Source organism: Macaca nemestrina, chromosome 4 (assembly GCF_043159975.1).
Source record: "Macaca nemestrina isolate mMacNem1 chromosome 4, mMacNem.hap1, whole genome shotgun sequence".
Classification (NCBI taxonomy): Eukaryota; Metazoa; Chordata; class Mammalia; order Primates; family Cercopithecidae; genus Macaca; species Macaca nemestrina.
This window is the reverse complement of record NC_092128.1, coordinates 106,748,663-106,767,989: the sequence shown is the minus strand read 5'-3', so window position 1 is coordinate 106,767,989 and position 19,327 is coordinate 106,748,663. Positions and strand designations below refer to the sequence as shown.

The window sequence follows — 19,327 nt, the reverse complement described above, 5'->3', positions numbered from 1 at the left end:
AGGAGGCCTGTGCAGGTCCCCACTGTTGGGACTATCTGGCTAGAAGTGACCAGCTCTATCACAGCTGGGTGTCGGGAGTTCAGTGATGACAAAACTCAAAGGCAGGTTGTCATTTGAAGCTCAGCTGCATGGCAGTAAAAGAGGTTTGAGGTTTGCAGAATGTGTGTCTAACTGAGCCCTTTTTTGCTGGCTTTACCTATTATTAAGACTATTTTCTTAATGAAAGGAAGATGCAGGTGAACTAAAAATAAAAACTGGGTTCTCACAAATAAAATGACTGTGTTTACTTCCTCTCTTTTGGTGCCAAAAAAAAAAAAAAAAAAAGAAAAAGAGCTTAATTGGCCATAAAAGTCAAATTGACAACTCATAGATTCTTTCTGACTAGTGAATAACAGCAATGGTGATAATAAATGATACTCTACAGCAGCGTTCCTGAACTTTTGAGCACATAATCACCTGGGGGCTTTTTAGAATGCAGCTCTGATTCAGGAGGTCTGAATTCAGGGAGCTGAGATTCTACGTTTCTAACAGGCTTCTAATGCCGCAGGTCTGTGGGCAACACTTCAAGTGGCAAAGCTCTACATTTGACAAATAACTTTTCTTGGTGGCTCTTTAATCAGTCCAGGTGGAAGGGAATCTGTAAGTCACGAGGCCCTTTAGGAACTCATCTTACTCCAGCATATCAAGTGGACCAATCCTTTTTTTTTTTTGAGACAGAGTCTCACTCTGTTGCCCAGGCTGGAGTGCAGTGGCGCAATCTCGGCTCACTGCAACCTCCACCTCCCTGGTTCAAGAGATTCTCCTGCTTCAGGCTCCTGAGTAGCTGTGAGGTACCCATAACCACACCCAGCTATTTTTTTTTTTTTTTTTTTTTGTATTTTTATTAGAGACATGGTTTCACCATGTTAGTCAGGCTGGTCTCAAACTCCTGACCTCAGGTGATCCGCCCACCTCGGCCTCCCAAAGTACTGAGATTACAGGTGTGAACCACTGCGCCTGGCCTCAACTGGACCAATCTTGATGCACAAAATAGCACTACGCCAGGTAATATATTATATGTCACTCAAAATGTAACTGGCTATCAAGCGCATAATGACTGTTTGCTTTTGAACTTTTCAAGAAATGTTTGCCACTTGCCTGGCACACTGGAAGCTCAACAAATGCCTGTAGCATAAGGGAATGAATGAATGAATGAACAGAAGGAAGGAGGAGGAAACTCAGTGAATTTGGCTGCCTGCTGGCCCCTGTGCGTATTCAGACCATCTTGTAAAGCTTCTTACCGGTCATATTTTGAGATGGAGGGAACAGTACAAAAATCATCAGCAGACTTGGGGAGAGAGAATCAGGGTGGGGGAGGAGGAGGAAGAAGAGAAAAGAACACGGGCAGCAGCTAACTATTGGAGATCACTGAGTGCCAGGCACAGTGTTGAAGTCCTTTACATGAACTACCTAATTAGTCATCTTAAAACCTTTGTGAGTTAAGAATTAGAATTAGAAACTGGGAAACTAAGGCACGAGAAAGTAAGTAATCCAAGATAATCCAGTTAGGTGGGCTTAGGGCCTGCTCCACTGCAGCCTCAGCATCAAAATCTAATCCTCAGGGCAGCACGACTGGCTCCGCCACCAGCCACAGTAAGCCCTGACCCTACTTCTCTGTTAGGTTTTGCAAGTAGTTAATACTAACGGATTGGGTTGGCTCAGCAGCCTCTCTAAATCAGGTCTACACACAGCTCAAAAGACATAACTGTTATTTTATTTTATTTTATTTTTGATACAGGGTCTTACTCTCGCCCAGACTGGAGTGCAATGGCGCAATCTGGGCTCACCGCAACCTCTGCCTCCCAGGCTCAAGTGATTCTCCTGCCTCAGCCTCCTGAGTAGCTGGGATTACAGGCACACACCACTAACACCTGGCTAAGTTTTGTGTTTTTAGTAGAGATGGGGTTTCACCATATTGGCCAGGCTGGTCTTGAACTCTTGACCTTAAATGATCCACCTGCCTCAGCCTCCCAAAGTGCTGGGATTAAAGGCGTAAGCCACTGTGCCCAGCCATAACCATTTTTGGCACCTGCATTTTTATTATACTGATATCCTTGATATACCCCAGCACTAGGCTCCACATTTGCCAGCTTTGTCTGATGGTTGGCTGGTTGTTTGTTTGTTTATTTATTTATTTATTTATTTATTTATTTATTTATTTTTGAGACAGAGTCTTGCTCTGTTGCCCAGGCTGGAGTGCAATGGTGCAATCTCAGCTCACTGCAACCTCTGTCTGCCAGGTTCAAGCAATTCTCCTGCTTCAGCCTCCTGAGTAGCTGGGACTACAGGTGTGCACCACCATGCCCAGCTAATTTTTTGTATTTTTAGTAGAGATGGGGTTTCACCATGTTGGCCAGGCTGGTCTCGAACTCCTGACCTTGTGATCTGCCTGCCTTGGCCTCCCAAAGTGCTGGGATTACAGGCGTGAGCCACCGCACCCAGCCATCTGACGGTTTTTTTTAAATTGAGAAATAAAACAAATAACCACGATGAATACTAAGATGACAATTTTTTGAGGGGGGAAACTAAAAAAGTTTCAAGAACATATAAGGAACACCACACCCCTTTACACAGAAGCATCAATTGTTTGTGTATTGCCTCATTTACTTGATGAGTTATTCTCATCTTTCTCTATATATACGTCAGCATATATGTCTGATATATATATGTCACTATATCTTTTTCTTGAATCATTTGAGAATAAGTTATAACCATGCCTCTTTGTTCCTAAATACTCCTGTGTTAATTCCTAAGAACAGGGGTCCCCAGGTTGTGCTCTCCTTATGGGAATCTAATGCCTGATGATCTGAGGTGGAACAGTTTCATCCTGAAACCATCCCCGCAACCCAGGTCTGTGGAAAATTTTTCTTCCAGGAAACTGGTCCCTGGTGCCAAAAAGGTTGGGAACCACTGCCTAAGAACAAGGCCATTCTCTTACATGATCACAAGCCAATTATCAACTTCAGGAAATGTTAATGTGAATACAATACCTTCATCTCATTTACTATCCACATCCAATGTTGCCATTTGGCCCAGTGATGTCTTTTATAGCCTGACCCACTATGTTTTAATGGCTGAATGCATATTAAGAATTAATATAAGTAATTAAGAATTAATATGAGTAGAGTGCTTTGGCATTTAGAAAGCCCTTTTGCTACATTAACTCATTTGCTTCTCGCTTTGCCTCTCTGAGGTCAGGCAGCAGCTCTATCCTTGGTTTACCCAAGATAGAAATGAGGCTGAGGGGACGTCAAATCCAAAGCAGTGCTCAGGCCCCATTCTCCCCCCACATCACTGGTTGGTGTTCATTTTAAATACTTTATTTGTCTTAGTGTCAACCAGCAGACTGACTACTAATCCAAACATTTTATTTTTGAGACGGGGTCTCTTGCTCTCACTTCCAGGCTGGAGTGCAGTGGCATGATCTTGGTTCACTGTAGCTTCAGCCTCCTGGGCTCAAGTGATCCTCCTGCCTCAGCCTCCCATGGAATTGGGACCACCACACCTGGCTAATTTCTTGATTTTCTGAAGAGATGAGGTCTCACTATGTTGCCCAGGCTGGTCTCAAATGCTTGGGCTCAAGCAACCCTCCAGTCTCCCAAAGTGCTGGGACTACAGGCAGAGCCACCTCATCTGGCCCCCTCAAATATTTTAAATTCCAAAAATAAACAAATACAGTTCAAGTGCTTGTCTCTCTAACCAAAAATAAATGAGTATTGTTTGGGTGCTGTTGCTTCATGTTAGCATCACAGATTCTAATTATCACCTGCAGCTACACATGCAGGAAGAGTCCTGAGCTCCTCAGGGTCTGAGAGCTTGGTATCAGTTGGGAGGCCCCTGGTGGGCAAGTAGGGGGCCCTGGCTTCCTCGGTGCCCACCCAGCCCTTTTTGTGGAGCCCACCCCACCACGCATGCCAAACTTAAACCCACAACTGGCAAAAAATCCCCAACCCCAGGCTTGACTTGAACATAGAAAGCCAAGACACGTTGGGGGTCTCTTCCAAGGCACAGTGAAACATTAGCATGGTGAAACCCCATCTCTGCTAAAAAACGTTAGTTTAGGGGCAGGGAGGCAGTTTCCCAACCCTCAGTAGTAGCCTAAAAAGAGATAAAAACTTGACTACTGAATAGAGAAGTACTGGTTTTGGAAATGGAACTATTGGGATTCAAACCATCACTCTTCTACTTAGTTCATTTGCCTTGGGCAAGTCACTGGGTCTCAATTCCATCATCCCTACACCCAGATAATAACACACAGCAAGCAGAAATGCAGTGAGGTGGCCAGCACAGACTCCGGAACGCGTGAGGCCTCTGACTCCTAATGGTTGAAAGCACAGAAAGCCTCCTCCAGAGTATGGCCCCCTGCAGCGCGAGCCTCTTCCTTTCGCACAACCCCCACACAACCCAGAGTTTGTAGGCGTGAACACAACGTCAGCAAGGTAGGGGGCTGAGGTTAAAATTCAGCATGACTGTCAGGAATACAAAATAACTGACCGTCTTTTCAGTAGGGGCTGTCTCTGGTGACAGGGAGTTGAATTTTTCTTATGTGTGGCCCTCTGTTCTTGGTTTGTGAATGTAGAAGGAAGAGTAAAATATTTACCTTTTCCAAAGCCTCTCTGTCAAGCAGTTCTTGCACAGCTAGCAGCTTGATGCTGTAAGAAAAAAATCAAAACCACACTTGAAAAACAAATCATTTCATGTCACCAAGGATCATCAAACAAGTCACAAGAACAAAAGGCTGAAATTTCATCCTGCATTTCTATGTCACCTGCCATCTTAAGATGACCTTTTGTTTAAATCAAAATGACCATTTTGAAAGTATTTAAAATGTTTCTACATTTGAAAATAATTTTTATCATATGATCCAGCAGTTTCACTTTTAAGTATATTCCCCAAAGAATTGAAAGCAGGAACTCGAATAGGTAATTGCACACCAATGTCCACAGCAGCATTATTCACAATAGCCAAAAGGTAGAAACAACATAAATGTCTACCAACAGATGAATGAATAAGCAAAATGGAGTACATACTTTTAATGGACTATATTACATATCCTTAACAAAGAACATTCTGATACATGCCACACCGCAGATGAACCTTGGAGACATGCTAAGTGAGATAAGCCAGTCACAAAAGACAAATACTATACAATCTCACTTACATGAGGTATCTTAAGAGTAATCAAATTCACACAGGCAGAAAGTAGAATTGTCAGGGGCATCTGAACCACAGCGATTCCATCTTGAATAGGGGCTGGGTAAAATAAGGCCAAGACCTACTGGGCTGTATTCCTAGGAGGTTAGGCATTAAGTCACAGGATGAGATAGGAGGTCGGCACAAGATTCAGGTCCTAAAGATCTTGCTGATAAAAGAGGGTGTGGTAAACAGGCTGACCAAAACCCACCAAAACCAAGATGGCCACAAAAGTGACCTCTGGTCGCTCTCGCTGCTCATTACATGCTAATTATAATGCATTAGTGCTAAAAGACACGCCCACCAGCACCATGACAGTTTACAGGTGCCATGGCAACATCACAAAGTCACACTATAGCGTCTAAAAAGCAGAGGAACTCTCAGTTCTGGGAATTGCCCACCCCTTTCCTTGTTTAGCATATAATAAATAAATAACCATAAAAATAGCTAGCCATTCTTTTTTTTCTTTTTTGAGACAGTCTCACTCTGTCACCCAGGCTGAAATGCAGTGGCGTGATCTTGGCTCGCTGCAACCTTCACCTCCTGAGTTCAAGCCATTCTCCTGCCTCAGCCTCCCGAGGATCTGGTTTTACAGGCGTGCGCCGCTACATCCGGCTAATTTTTGTATTTTTAGTAGAGACTGGGTTTCACCATGTTGGTCAGGTGGGTCTTGAACTCCCGGCCTCAAGTGATCCACCCACCTAGGCCTCCCAAAGTTTTGGGATTACAGGCGTGAGCCACTGCGCTTGACCTTAGCCAGCCATTCTTTATTCCTTTACTCTACCATAAACTTGCTTTCACTTTATAGATTTGCCCCAAATTTTTTGCACAAGGTCCAAGAACCCTCTTTTGGGGTCTGCATTGGGACCCCTTTGCAGTAACAGAATGGTGCTTACCAGGGAGTGAGGGAGAAAGAGAATGGAGAGGTATTGTATCCACTTTGGGATAAAGAAAAAGTTCTAGAGGGCCAACGCAGTGGCTCATACCTGTAATCCCAGCACTTTGGGAGGCCAAGGTAGGAGGATTGCTTGAGCTCAGGAGGTCAGGAGCAGCCTGGACAACATCACAACGTGTCCGGAATTGGTGGGTTCTTGGTCTGACTGACTTCAACAATGAAGCCGCAGACCCTCGCGGTGAGTGTTACAGTTCTCAAAGACGGTGTGTCCTGAGTTTGTTCCTTCTGATGTTTGGACGTGTCCGGAGTTTCTTCCTTCTGATGGGTTCGTGGTTTCACTGACTTCAGGTGTGAAGCTGCAGACCTTGGCGGTGAGCATTACAGTTCATAAAGGCGGCACATCTGGAGTTGTTTGTTCCTGCTGGTGGGTTCATTGTCTGGCTGACTTCCAGAGTGAAGGTACAGACCTTCACAGTCAGTGTTCCAGCAGCACAGACCCAAAGACCCAAAGAGTGAGCAGCAGCAAGATTTATTGCGAGGAGTAAAAGAGGAGCAAAAGAACAAACCTTCCACAGGGAGGAGGGAGACCCCAATGGCTTGCGACTTGCTAGCGCGGGGTGGCCTTCTTTTATTCCCTTATCTGGCCCCACCCACATCCTGCTGATTGGCTCATTTTACAGAGAGCTGATTGGGTCGTTTTACAGAGAGTGCATTGATCCATTTTGACAGAGTGCTGATTGGTGCATTTACAAACCTTTAGCTAGACACAGAGTGCTGATTGGTGTGTTTACAATCCTTTAGCTAAACAGAAAAGTTCTCCAAGTCCCCACCCAATTAGCTAGACACAGAGCACTGATTGGTCCGTTTTGACAGAGTACTGACTGGTGCATTGACAATCCTTTAGCTAGACAAAAAAGTTCTCCAAGCCCCCACCTGTCCCAGAAGCCCAGCCGGCTTCACCTCTCACTGGTACTCGCCAAACGGGACTTTGCCACACCTGGGCACTGCGGCAGCCCAGAAGGAGCTCATCGCAGACAATCAAGAGAAAAAGAGCAGAAGCGAGAAAGAGAGGCCTGCTATCGTGGCCAACTAACCTGCGAAGAGGGAACGGCAGTCCAGGCACGGGATTCAGCCTACGGTCAAGCCCAGCGGAGGCTCCGATCAAGCCCAGCAGGGCTTGCTGAGCCCGCGCTCACCTGAAAACCGTGGGGAGCGCAGCGCGCAGTCCCAGCTCCCGCCCGCGCCTCTCTCTTCACACTTCCCCTCGAGCAGAGGGAGTAGACTCCGGCCTCGGCCAGCCCCAGAGAGGGGCCCTCATAGCGCAGTGGCGGGCCGAATGGCTCCTCGAGCCCAGCCAGAGCTGACGCCGAGGCAGAGGAGGCGCCGAGAGCGAGCAAGGGCTGCTCGCTCGTTGTCACCTCTCAACAAGACCTCATCTCTACTAAAAATACAAAAAATTAGCCTGGTGTGGTGGTCCATGCCTGTGACCCCAGCTACTCGGGAGGCTGAGGTAGGAGAATCTCTTGAGCCTGGGAGGTCGAGGCTCGCAATGAGCAGAGATCACGCCACTGCACTCCAGACTGGGTGACACAGCGAGACTCTGTCTCAAAAAAAAAAAAAAGTTCTAGAGACAATGAATGGTGCTGATTATACAACGTAAATGTACTTTATGCCATGCCACTGAATTGTACACTTAAAAAGGATTAAAATGCTAAATTTTATTTATAAACATTTTGCCATAAAAAATTATAAAACTATCTGATAGCTACTTACTGTGAGGAATTTGAATACATTCAGAAGAATATAAAGAAAAACAGTCACCCAAATAGCTAAAGCCATCACTTGTAAAGGGACCCTGCTCAGCCACTCATTTGTTTTCCAAACATTGACAGCGCCCTACTGTGTGCAAGTGACCAAGGATCCATGATTGCTATGGCACTCCCTGCCTGGAAGGCACTCACAGCCAGTCCAGAATATGATGTACTGTATGCCAAATGGGCAACAGAGATGCAGAGAGGAACCGGGGCCAGCCGAGGCCAGAGGATTCCTGGAGGGACCAGGTTAGCTTTGTCAGGGAAGGAGAGCTGGGAAAAAAAGCAATCACAGAGGAGGTCTATAGAGGCACCAAGGGGAGAGATGACTTGCTGGTTTCCAGTGCAGGTGCCTGAACTGAGGCTACAGCCAGCAACCAAGGTGACAGGATTGAGAAGTGCATGCAGGTTGACAGGGGAGGTATTTTCCCCTTTTTGACATGTTGCTTTTGAAGTGTTCATGGACACAATGAGCAGGTGGTCAATGCTGTGGGGGAGGCCTGGGCTGGAGGCTGTGGGGGAGGCCTGGGCTGGAGGCTGTGGGGAAAACCTGTGCTGGAGGCTGTGGGGGAGGCCTGTGCTAGAGGCTGTGGGGAAGCCTGTGCTGGAGGTTGTGGGGGAAGCCTGGGCTAGAGGCTGTGGGGGAGGCCTGTGCTAGAGGCTGTGGGGGAGGCCTGTGCTGGAGGCTGTGGGGGAAACCTGTGCTGGAGGCTGTGGGGGAGGCCTGTGCTAGAGGCTGTGGGGAGGCCTGTGCTGGAGGCTGTGGGGGAGGCCTGGGCTAGAGGCTGTGGGGGAGGCCTGTGCTAGAGGCTGTGGGGGAGGCCTAGGCTGGAGGCTGTGGGGGAAACCTGTGCTGGAGGCTGTGGGGGAGGCCTGGGCTACAGGCTGTGGGGGAGGCCTGGGCTGAAGGCTGTGGGGGAAACCTGGGCTGGAGGCTGTGGGGGAGGCCTGGTGGAAGCTGTGGGGGAAACCTGGGCTGGAGGCTGTGGGGGAGGCCTGGGCTGGACTCAGCACACAGTAAAAGCATGAGAGCCATGAGAGCTCCAAGGAGCTGTTTAGGGAGTGGGTCAGCTGTGGATGGTGTCACAACACTCCCTGCCCACCCAGCTCATGTGTGAATGCTCACTGGTCATTTCCTCCCCACCTCCAGCAACCTGCACAGGTTCTACAGAATAGAAATAGGCCCACTGTGAAGCACATGCCTCCCTCCAAAGGGATTAGACAACTTTTTCTTTTTCTTTTGAGACAGGGTCTTACTTTGTCACCCAGGCTGGAGTATACTGGCACCATCTTGGTTCACTGCAGCTCTGACCTCCAGGGTTCAAGCGATTGTCCTGCCTCAGCCTTCCAAGCAGCTCAGACTACAGGCGCATGCCACCACACCAGGCTAATTTTTGTATTTTTAGTAGAGATGGGATTTTGCCATGGTGCCCAGGCTGGTCTCGAACTCCTGAGCTCAAGCGATTTGCCTGCCTCAGCTTCCCACAGTACTAGGATTACAGGTGTGAGCCACCATATCTGGTCAGAATTAGGCAATTTAAAAAAATTCACCTTAATTTATAGAATTATTCATACCCTTTGTACAATAAGCAAACACTGTCTCACCAAATGCAATGGCTAATTTAAAAGCAGCTTCAAGAAGTGTAATCAAGGTTTTCACGGCTTATAAGAAACCACCACCACCACCAAATCAGGCCGGGCATGGTGGCTCACACCTGTAATTCCAGCACTTTGGGAGAACAAGGCGGGTAGATCATTTGAGGTCAGGACTTCGAGACTGGCCTGGCCAACATGGTGAAACCCTGTCTCTACTAAAAATACAAAAATTAGCCAGGCTTGGTGGTGGGCGCCTGTAATCCCAGCTACTCAGGAGGCTGAGGTGGGAGAGTCGCTTGAGCCCGGGAAGCAGAGGGTGCAGCGAGCTGAGATCGCGCCAGGCACTCTGGCCTGGGTGACAGAGCGAGACTCCGTCTCAAAAAACAAAACAAAACAAAACAAAAAACCCACCAAAAAAACAAACAACAAATTAGCAAACATCCAGGCTAATGGACAGGAGTGTGGGCATTCTCTCTGCTCCAACCCCATTGGCTTTTGTTTCATCTCTTAGGCAGGTTTGCTTTTGTTGTTTCTCTGGCTTGGAGGGGTCTTCCCCAGGATCTTTCCAATACCATCTGTCTCATCCCCTCATTCCAGTCTTACTGGGAATGTCATCTCCTCCAAGCAACCGTCCCTAGACACCAGAGTTAAACCAGCATCCCAGGTCACAATATGTTATTTTCTTCAGTGGTCTTTGTGCTACCTTGAAGCATGAGTTTATTGGGGTGCTTTTGTCTGTCTCCTCCCAACAAGCATGGAAGCTCCTTGAGGCTGGGGACTGAGACATTCTTGCTCATAATTACATTTGTGGTGTCTACAACTGGCACATGGAAAGCGCTCAAGGAATTTATTTGCTGACCAGGCCTGGAGGCCTTCAGGCCAAGTTGCTATCATAGCTCATACATTCCAGCCTGAATGGGTAATAGCAAAGGCCATGCCTCGGTTTCTCCTTCTGAAAAGAATGCCTCAAATAAGATGGCTGGGTGGATCCTCCCTTGGTGAAAGGTGCTACGTGAATTAGGTAATGGACTGTCATTCATGAAATATGCCTGGTGGCAGGTCAAGGCCATTGGCCACTCCTCAGCACATTCTGATTTCCACTGTGCAAATCTAGATTCCAGGTCACCAGTTTGGACAGCAACTTATATGCTAAGTTAGGACTATCCAGTTGTAGCTCAAATTTCAGAAGCCTAATCTGCCTCTGAAATAACCATGATAAATATTTACACTGGAGGGACTTTTCAAATAGTCTCCCATTCCTGCCCCTTTTATGGTCATGAAGTCCAATTTAGTATCAGGCATCAGATGGCAATAGTTTAGAGAAAAGGTCTCAACACTGTTAAAATATTCAGCTCTATTTTTCTCCCTACTATTTACTAAGATACTACAATCAGCCACAGAACAAGATTTGAAAACCAACAATTTCAGGCTCTGACATGAAAATGACATTAAAATAACTTCAGCTGACTCTGATTTAAGTCAAAACCTGAAGGATGCCACGTCCTGCTCTCATCACTTACTGTCCTCTAGAACACACCTGGCACAGGCCTGGCATGCACAGTGCTACCCTCCAACCCCCAGCCTCCACAGAACTGTCCCCCACTGAACTTAGATTCAGCTTCCAAATCCTTCTCAACAGTCCAGTGAGCCACAACCAATCTACTGAAATTGGCATATGAGATAAAAACCCATTTATTATCTGCTCTAAAACCAATACCAATAGTGGGAGGGGCAAAAACAAACAAACAAAAACCCGAGACATTCCTACACTACTAAAACCCAGCAAGGGCCGGTGCGGTATCACGCCTGTAATCCCAGCACTTCGGGAGGCCGAGGCGGGCGGATCATGAGGTCAGGAGATCGAGACCATCCTGGCTAACACGGTAAAATCCCATCTCTTCTACCAATATAAAAAATTAGCTGGGTGTGGTGGCAGGTGCCTGTAGTCCCAGCTACTCGGGAGGCTGAGACCGGAGAATTGCTTGAACCTGGGAGGCGGAGGTTGCAGTGAGCCAAGATTGTGCCACTGAACTCCAACCTAGGTGACAGAGCAAGACTCCATCTCAAAACAAAAACAAAAACAAAAACCAAAAAATCCCCAGCAACATAAATGGGATAGTTTTAGGGGCAGGGGGAGAGAAGATGATAAGACACTCAGATCTACACAGTTTGTGTTTCAAAATGAGAGCAATGCATATTAATATTAAGAAGCTACTGCTAGAGCTGTTCATAACTTTGGATTTCTTCAGAAAGCTGTTTTGTCCTCCTGAGAGTTGCAGTCCTTAAGGGTATTCTGAGATGCTTCCTGTTATATAACTGTCCTGATTTTATTTCTAACCTTATTGGAAACCCTTCCAATTTACGGTATTTATTTCAGTATTTATGATATCAGATTCTTCTAGTATATCAGATACTCCCTGGGAGGAAATTTCAGACATATGAAGGAGCAATAAGCCCATGTACGAAATCCTCCACTTGACACCATCTAACTTTTTGCCCTGAAAGGGAATCTGATATCTCATATTTTCTTTCTTTTTTTTTTTTTTTTGAGACGGAGTCTCGCTCTGTCGCCCAGGCTGGAGTGCAGTGGCCGGATCTCCGCTCACTGCAAGCTCCGCCTCCTGGGCTTAGGCCATTCTCCTGCCTCAGCCTCCCGAGTAGCTGGGACTACAGGCGCCCGCCACCTCGCCCGGCTAGTTTTTTGTATGTTTTAGTAGAGACGGGGTTTCACCGTGTTAGCCAAGATGGTCTTGATCTCCTGACCTCGTGATCCGCCTGTCTCGGCCTCCCAAAGTGCTGGGATTACAGGCTTAAGCCACTGCCCCCAGCCCTCATATTTTCAATTCTGCCCCTTCCTCCCTCCTTTCTTCTGTGATTCCACAAACTTATACTGAATACCTCCTGTATTTCAGAAACTGGCATGTGTCTGGGGGACAAGATGAACACACAGTTCCTGCCCTCCACAAGGGCCCACAGGGGTTAGGAAGCTGCTTCAGCATATGTCCGAGGAAGAGGGAAGTGTCTCCCTGAGGCTCTCCTGGGTTCCAACATGGACCAGTAGAGCCGGGCCTAAGAGGTTCTGTCTCTTAGCAGCCTGGAGCTTGGTCCTCATACTCTGAGAACAGCAGAGCCCCAAGGAGATGAAAGCTGCAATTAACTATAATTTCTTTTTCTGTACCTTACATTGAGAAGAATGGCAAATCACACAAAAGCAGCTGATAGCGGTGATTTATTTAGATAAATGACAGCTTGAAGGGCAAGTTCTGAAGTCAGGATGAGCAACACTTAGAAAGACCTAGAATGCATGCAATTAAGATCTATAATGGGATTAAAGAGGGTGATGGGGAAAGTGCCAGGCAGACACTGACAGCACAGAAAACAGGCGGCAGCACTGAGGAGACAGAAGCCAGAGGGCACCCCTGCAGTCCAGGATGGCATGGGACACAGACTGCATGAGCTTTGACAGCCCCCAAAAAGATAGATATGGGATAACTCTATGGATGCTTCAAAAGCACTTGAAGGATAAACTCAACTATAGAGACACTCATGCTTCCAGAATAGATTATAACCTAAAGGATACTAGAGTCAGGATTCACCCTGGCTCCCTTTCTCTGAGGATTCTGGCACTTTGAGTTACCATTGCATTTATTAAATGACATAGTATAGTCCATGAGACACAGCAGTATGTAACAGGTAGAGAATGAATGCTATATGATGGATCCATTCATTCACTGTATGGATAAAAGATCTAAGGTTATGCACTATGCACCAGGCACTCCTGGGTGCTAGGGACATACTGACGAGCAAAAGCAGCCTCTGCCCCTAGACATCTGAGTCTAATGGAGGAACCAGGTAAGTGCATCAGCCGCGTGATGGGCACTCTCAGGAGGCAAACACATGGTGCCATGTGCCTGCTGGAAGGGCATGCACAAAGCTGGGAGGCTTCCTGGGGAGTGGCCTGTCAGCTGACACCTTCGGGCCTGCACAGCAGAGCGGAGGACGGGAGTGTTCCACGTAGGGTGACAGGAACAGCAAGAGCAAAGGAACAAGGGGCCAGAGTGAGCATGGCCTGCTCAGGGACTGCATGCCGACCAGGGACATGGGGAGGTGGGGCTGAAGGTGGGAGGTAGGAATTCAAGGATTATTCTGCAGAAACAGGTGGGGCTGGCCCTGCTGAGAGGGTTTGTCAAGTCACATCAAGGAGTCTGGCAAGGAGTAGTCACAAATAATTTAGGGCAGTGATGTGGCAGAGGTCTGGGGGCACAGAAAGTAACTAATAAAAATATGGCCATGTTGTGGAGAATGGATGAGGTGGGGGTGGCAACGCTGGAGGTGGAGAGACCCAGGATGGGTCCAGGTAAGAGATGAAGGTGGCCTGTGCAGGCAACTAGCACTGGGCTAATTCTACACAAGTGAGCAGCTGGTAGGGCCTGATGAATGAACGGATGACGGGAACAAGAAAGAAACATCACCCCAGTTTCCACCTTGTGAAACTGGGTGCTGAAGGGACCATCTACTTAGGGAGCCAAGCAGGGCTGAAGATGCGAGTCTCGTCTTGGACACACTGGGGTTCGGGGCTTTAGGACCTCCGAGTGGAGTTTGAGGAGGTAACTGGCTGCACCTCAGCAAGTCCTGGGCTATAGATTTGGACATCAGGAGCGGGAGGATGGTGACGAAGAGGAAAGACCATCTACGAGGCTGTAAGGACAGAGAAGATGGTCCAGGATAGGCACCCAAGGGCCATCGACATTTAACAGCTGGAAGGAGGAATGGGAGGCTGTCATGGAAGCAGCAAACGGACTGTTAGGAAGGTAGAAGGGGAACCTGGAGTGCACGGCCGGCAGCCATGGGGAGACAGTGCTGCAAGAGGGGCGGGAGCCAGTTGTTCAGAATTTACAGAATGCCAGGCAAGCAAAGGCTGGGGGCATTGGAGAGAGCAGCTGCAGGGAGTGGTGCAGATGCCAGGTTTCAGAGGGTGAGAAGTGGACAGAAATGAAGGAGAAATGACAAATTAAAATCTAGGTACAAGATGTTGGATGGCTTCTCACAGCAGGATTTTCCAAGGAGAAAAACTCAAAGCCAGCAGGTATTTAGCCTTATCCAAGTGAAGGCAATTATTAGAGCAAAAACAGTCCCTCTCAAAGCTGTGCATTCACATTCTCTCTCTCTTTTCCCCATGCCTTCCCTCCCTCCCCAAATGATATAGTCACGGGACCCAGTTTTTCTCTCAGAGCATAATCACCATTTGCAGGATATGGAAGAAAACTAAATGTCCTGAAAGTTGTAAATGATGCCTGGGCTAGTTTTATTTTATAATATAATACTTCCACACCCTCCTCTGCAAGAAAAAGAGTGAAAAATATGAAGACCCTAAATTGAAGAGCCCACACCAAACCCCAGCGCCTCCAGCAATGCTGGCAACACAGACCCTGTACCTGATGTATCAGCCCACACTGTCTCCTGGACTGTACAGCAAACGTTAGGGAAGGGGTTTCCACACGTGCTTTTAGAAGAGGGGTTCAGCAGCATAAACCTGGGGAGAGAGGGGCTCTCCCTCCTGTTTCAGTAAGGGAGACAGGAGGCCCAAGAGGAGAACATGGAGTGAAGGTGTAATTACAGCCAGGGTCCAGAGGCCAGGGGCAATGGCCACTCTCTACTCACATGTCCCTGTGACAAACCTATTAATCAATGTTCATCCTTAATAACAGCCCTAGTCATAAAACTAAGAACATTCCCCTTTCATTTCTAAGTCCCAGATGTAACCCAAGGAACCTCCCTAATGCCTGGCACACTTCTCCTCACATGACAAAAACTAGACCCTATCTCGATTATGTTTCAAATTCTGCCATCGATAAACACGAATATCCTCCTATCTATCACAATCCTATCCATTATTGTAGGCAGTTGAGGAGGACTTAAATCAAACACAATTGTGTAAAATCCTGGCAGGCCTGGCCCCACCTGTGTCTGCAGAATAACTTTTTCTTTCATTCACATCGCTGATTTGATTTTCCATAGCATTTTTTTTTTTTTTTGAGATGGAGTCTCACTCTGTTGACCAGGCTGGAGGGCAATGGCACAATCTCAGCTCACTGCAACCTCTGCCTCCCAGGTTCAGGTGATTCTCCTGCCTCAGCCTCCTGAGTAGCTGGGACTACAGGTGTGTGCCACCACTCCTGGCTAATTTTGTATTTTTAGTAGAGATGGGATTTCACCATGTTGGCCAAACTGGTCTCGAAGTCCTGACCTCATGTCATCCGCCTGTCTCAACCTCCCAAAGTGCTGGAATTACAGGCATGAGCCACCATGCCTGGCCTGTATTTGTTTTATGTGGGGTGGAGTTACTTAAGAAATTTCATGAAAGTCAGATTCACAAATGGCATCAATCCAGATGTCTGAACATACCTCCTTTCCCTTTCAAGCAAAGTTCCAGGTTAACTTCTAAGGAAATTAATGAAGGAATACCCCCACCCTTCTTTAACAGAGATGGGATCTCACTGTGTTGCCCAGGGTGGTCTCCAACTCCTGGGCTCAAGCGATCCTCCCATCTCAGCCTCCCAAAGTGCTGCAATTAGGCCGGGTGTGGTGGCTCAAGCCTGTAATCCCATCACTTTGGGAGGCTGAGGCGGGCGGATTACCTGAGGTCAGGAGTTTGAGACTAGTCTAACCAACAAGGTGAAACCCCCTCTCTACTAAAAATACAAAAATTTAGCTGGGCATGGTGGCATGTGCCTGTAATCTCGCTACTTGGGAGCCTGAGGCAGGAGAATCACTTGAACCTGGGAGGTGGAGGTTGCAGTGAGCCAAGATTACACCATTGCACTCCAGCTTGGGCAACAAGAGCAAAACTCCGTCTCAAAGAAACAAAAAACAACCCCCCACAAAACCAAAGTGCTAGGATTACAGGTGTGAGCCACTGTACCCGGCCAAGAATCTCTTGTCTCTTGTTTTTATCACCAAATTTTAGAAGACATCATGGGAGTCACTTGCAGGCCTGTTTTCCCCCATGCTTACTTTCCTCCTCTATTGGCTCAGAGCTGAGGAAACACAGGGGCCATCAGCATCTGCACACCAGTGGACACGCCCAGGAGGAGGAACAGGCTCTGGAGAAGGAGCTGCTTTTCCTAAATACGTCCCTGACAGCGTTGCATCCTGTCACTGCCAAGACACCCTTCCTCGCCAAAGACAAGTGCGGGATTAGGATGTCAGCACAGAACAATCTCCGTGGAATTGAACTTGGGCAGTAACTGTTCTTAGCAGGTTTAAAAGAATTAGTCTGCAAAACAATCTGGGCACTTCTTTGAGGACAGTGCCCACGTTTTTTGTTCCATTCAGGTTTCCAACTGCTTGAATCAATTACAGCATATTCTATTTTTTAAGAAAATTATCCAATCCATTCAGATTTTCAAATTTTGAGCATAAAAGTATACAAGTAATCACTTTAAACTTAATAACCACCTCTGCATCTGCTTCTGGCCACCCCCCGTTCCGTTCTTTAAGATGGGTAGATATTTTTTCTCATTTTGAAAATTAGATCTGTGAGAAATCAATCTACTTTGTTGGTTTCCTGAAAAATTAGCACCAGGATTTATCAATTGTACCATTCTTTTTCTAATGAAGGTTCACATTTATCTTAATTCCTTTCTCCAATTTTCCACTGTTTTCTTTGGTTTCTCTGTCACTTTCTTTTGTTTAAATGATTTATTATATATATAAAGCCATACTTTTTTCTCTAAGTATGTATTTATCCTTGTTTCAAGTTTCATTATGCAGTCTGCTGTTACTTTCTATGTAGTCTACAGTTGTAGTGTTGACCTCCTGTTGGATACAATGGTTATTTGAATTGTGTTCTTCTATCTCTAAGTAGTTTGGTTTTAAATTTTATTTTCTATCATTCTAGTGCACTCTTGTTAGGGGAATCACCCCGTGTATTTATTTCCTGATTAGTAAAGTGTACTGTTACTCTTTTGGGTCTACTTTGTGCTGCGTTCACGTTTCCATTTCCCAAGCATTTGAGTAGTTCCAAAACATGTTTTTGGATCTATCAGTGTTCATTTTAAGTTTTTCATATTAATGTAGGAAGCAAGAGTCAGTTCAAGCTGCACTGCCTACTGGTTGCAGGGTCTTAAGGAACCTGAAGAACTCAGCAGCAGGTGGGAAGAGAAAGAGACTGGCGCTCGCTTCTGTGGCCGGCAGCAGAGGTGACTAAGGTAAAGTACTTAGCACACTGCTTCGCTCATAAGCCTCTCTAAATGGAGGCTATTAGTACTTATCATTCAGAGCCTTTCTTTAGCCACTAACACTTCTTGAGGATTAGAATAAAGACCGAAACAACCTTTTCTTGATACCATCCTATTTCGGACAAGCAGCATCACAACCCTTATCTCCCCTTCCCTCTTTGATCTTCATTAGCAATACTCTAAGGTTTAGATCCAGAAGACAGGCATTTTGTTGTCTTTCCATTACATAGTTTATTCTAAGAACAATTTTTGACATTTGTATTTGTTTCCTAATCAGACTTTTAACAATAATTTAAACTGCTCCCTAGTTTTATGGAATCTGGTGCTTATGTTACCTACTCTTGAGCTCTGTTTTAACTCTTGAGCATCTATGACATGTCTTTAAAGTGAATTTTAAAGAAAGGAGCATGTTTGTATACTTCCCTAAGCCCCTGTATGTTTGAGAATGTCTTTCTGATTGGCTTCACAGACAAAAGGCAACTCAGCTGAGCATAAAATTGTTTGGGTTGCAATGTAACCCCCAAATTTTGTAGAAGGTTCACAAACTTACTTGATAATCGAAGAACTTTTAACGCTTCAGATTCTCAGGCTCCACACATAGGCTGGTGTTATGGGGCCTGGGAATAGAGCCAAATTTTTGTTTTTTTTTTTAATTCCCAGATGTTTTAATCTTCTGACAGGTTCCGTAAACACAGTCTCTTTGTTATACAGAACAAGTCTGAAGTCGACTTAATTTTTGTTACTTTTTTCTCTGTTTGGATGAAATGCTTGTCTCCTTCTCTTATCCTTGTTATTCTTTTTTTTTTTTTTTTTTTGAGATGGAGTCTGGCTCTGTCACCCAGGCTGGAGTGCAGTGGCGCGATCTCGGCTCACTGCAAGCTCCGCCTCCCGGGTTTACGCCATTCTCCTGCCTCAGCCTCCCGAGTAGCTGGGACTACAGGCGCCCGCCACCTCGCCCGGCTAGTTTTTTGTATTTTTTAATAGAGACGGGGTTTCACCGTGTTAGCCAGGATGGTCTCGATCTCCTGACCTCGTGATCCGCCCGTCTCGGCCTCCCAAAGTGCTGGGATTACAGGCTTGAGCCACCGCGCCCGGCCCCTTGTTATTCTTTATTATTCCCAGGGTATGCTCAGATGTGGCTGTCTCCTTCTGAGTTTGTTCAGAATGTGGTTGAGTGAGCCCTTTGATACTCACGCACAGTTCCTCGTGAGCACGGGGTTTCCTTCCATCACAGTTTGGATGACGACGGATCACTGATTTAAATAATCACCAACGCCAAAAATCTGAATGTGGGTGGTCAGTTCCATCTTCCACATGGATAACCTTGTCTCTTGTTCTTCTCTTCTTTTCTCATATTTTCCAGAACTTTTCTCGACTTTTTTCCCCCGACTCATATCACTGATTTGATTTTCCATGGCATTTGTGTTGTTTTCTGTGGCTGTCCTAACAAATTATCACAAACTTGGTGACTTAACAGAACAGAAGGTCATTCCCTCAGTTCTGGAGGCCAGAAGTCTCAGGCTCACTGGGCTGAAATCAAGCTATCGGAACAA

The 19,327-nt window shown here is 46.5% G+C and overlaps 1 protein-coding gene across 2 annotated transcripts in view; it reads right to left on the bottom strand.

Moving 5' to 3' along the window:
* LOC105475868 (endonuclease/exonuclease/phosphatase family domain containing 1) overlaps positions 1-19,327 on the bottom strand; it is a 157,301-nt gene that overhangs the window by 67,367 nt on the left and 70,607 nt on the right. For both annotated transcript variants that reach the window (XM_011731420.3, XM_011731421.2), the window contains exon 3: positions 4,640-4,691. In XM_011731420.3, coding sequence (XP_011729722.2) covers positions 4,640-4,691 — 52 coding nt within the window. The remainder of the gene's footprint in view (positions 1-4,639; positions 4,692-19,327) is intronic.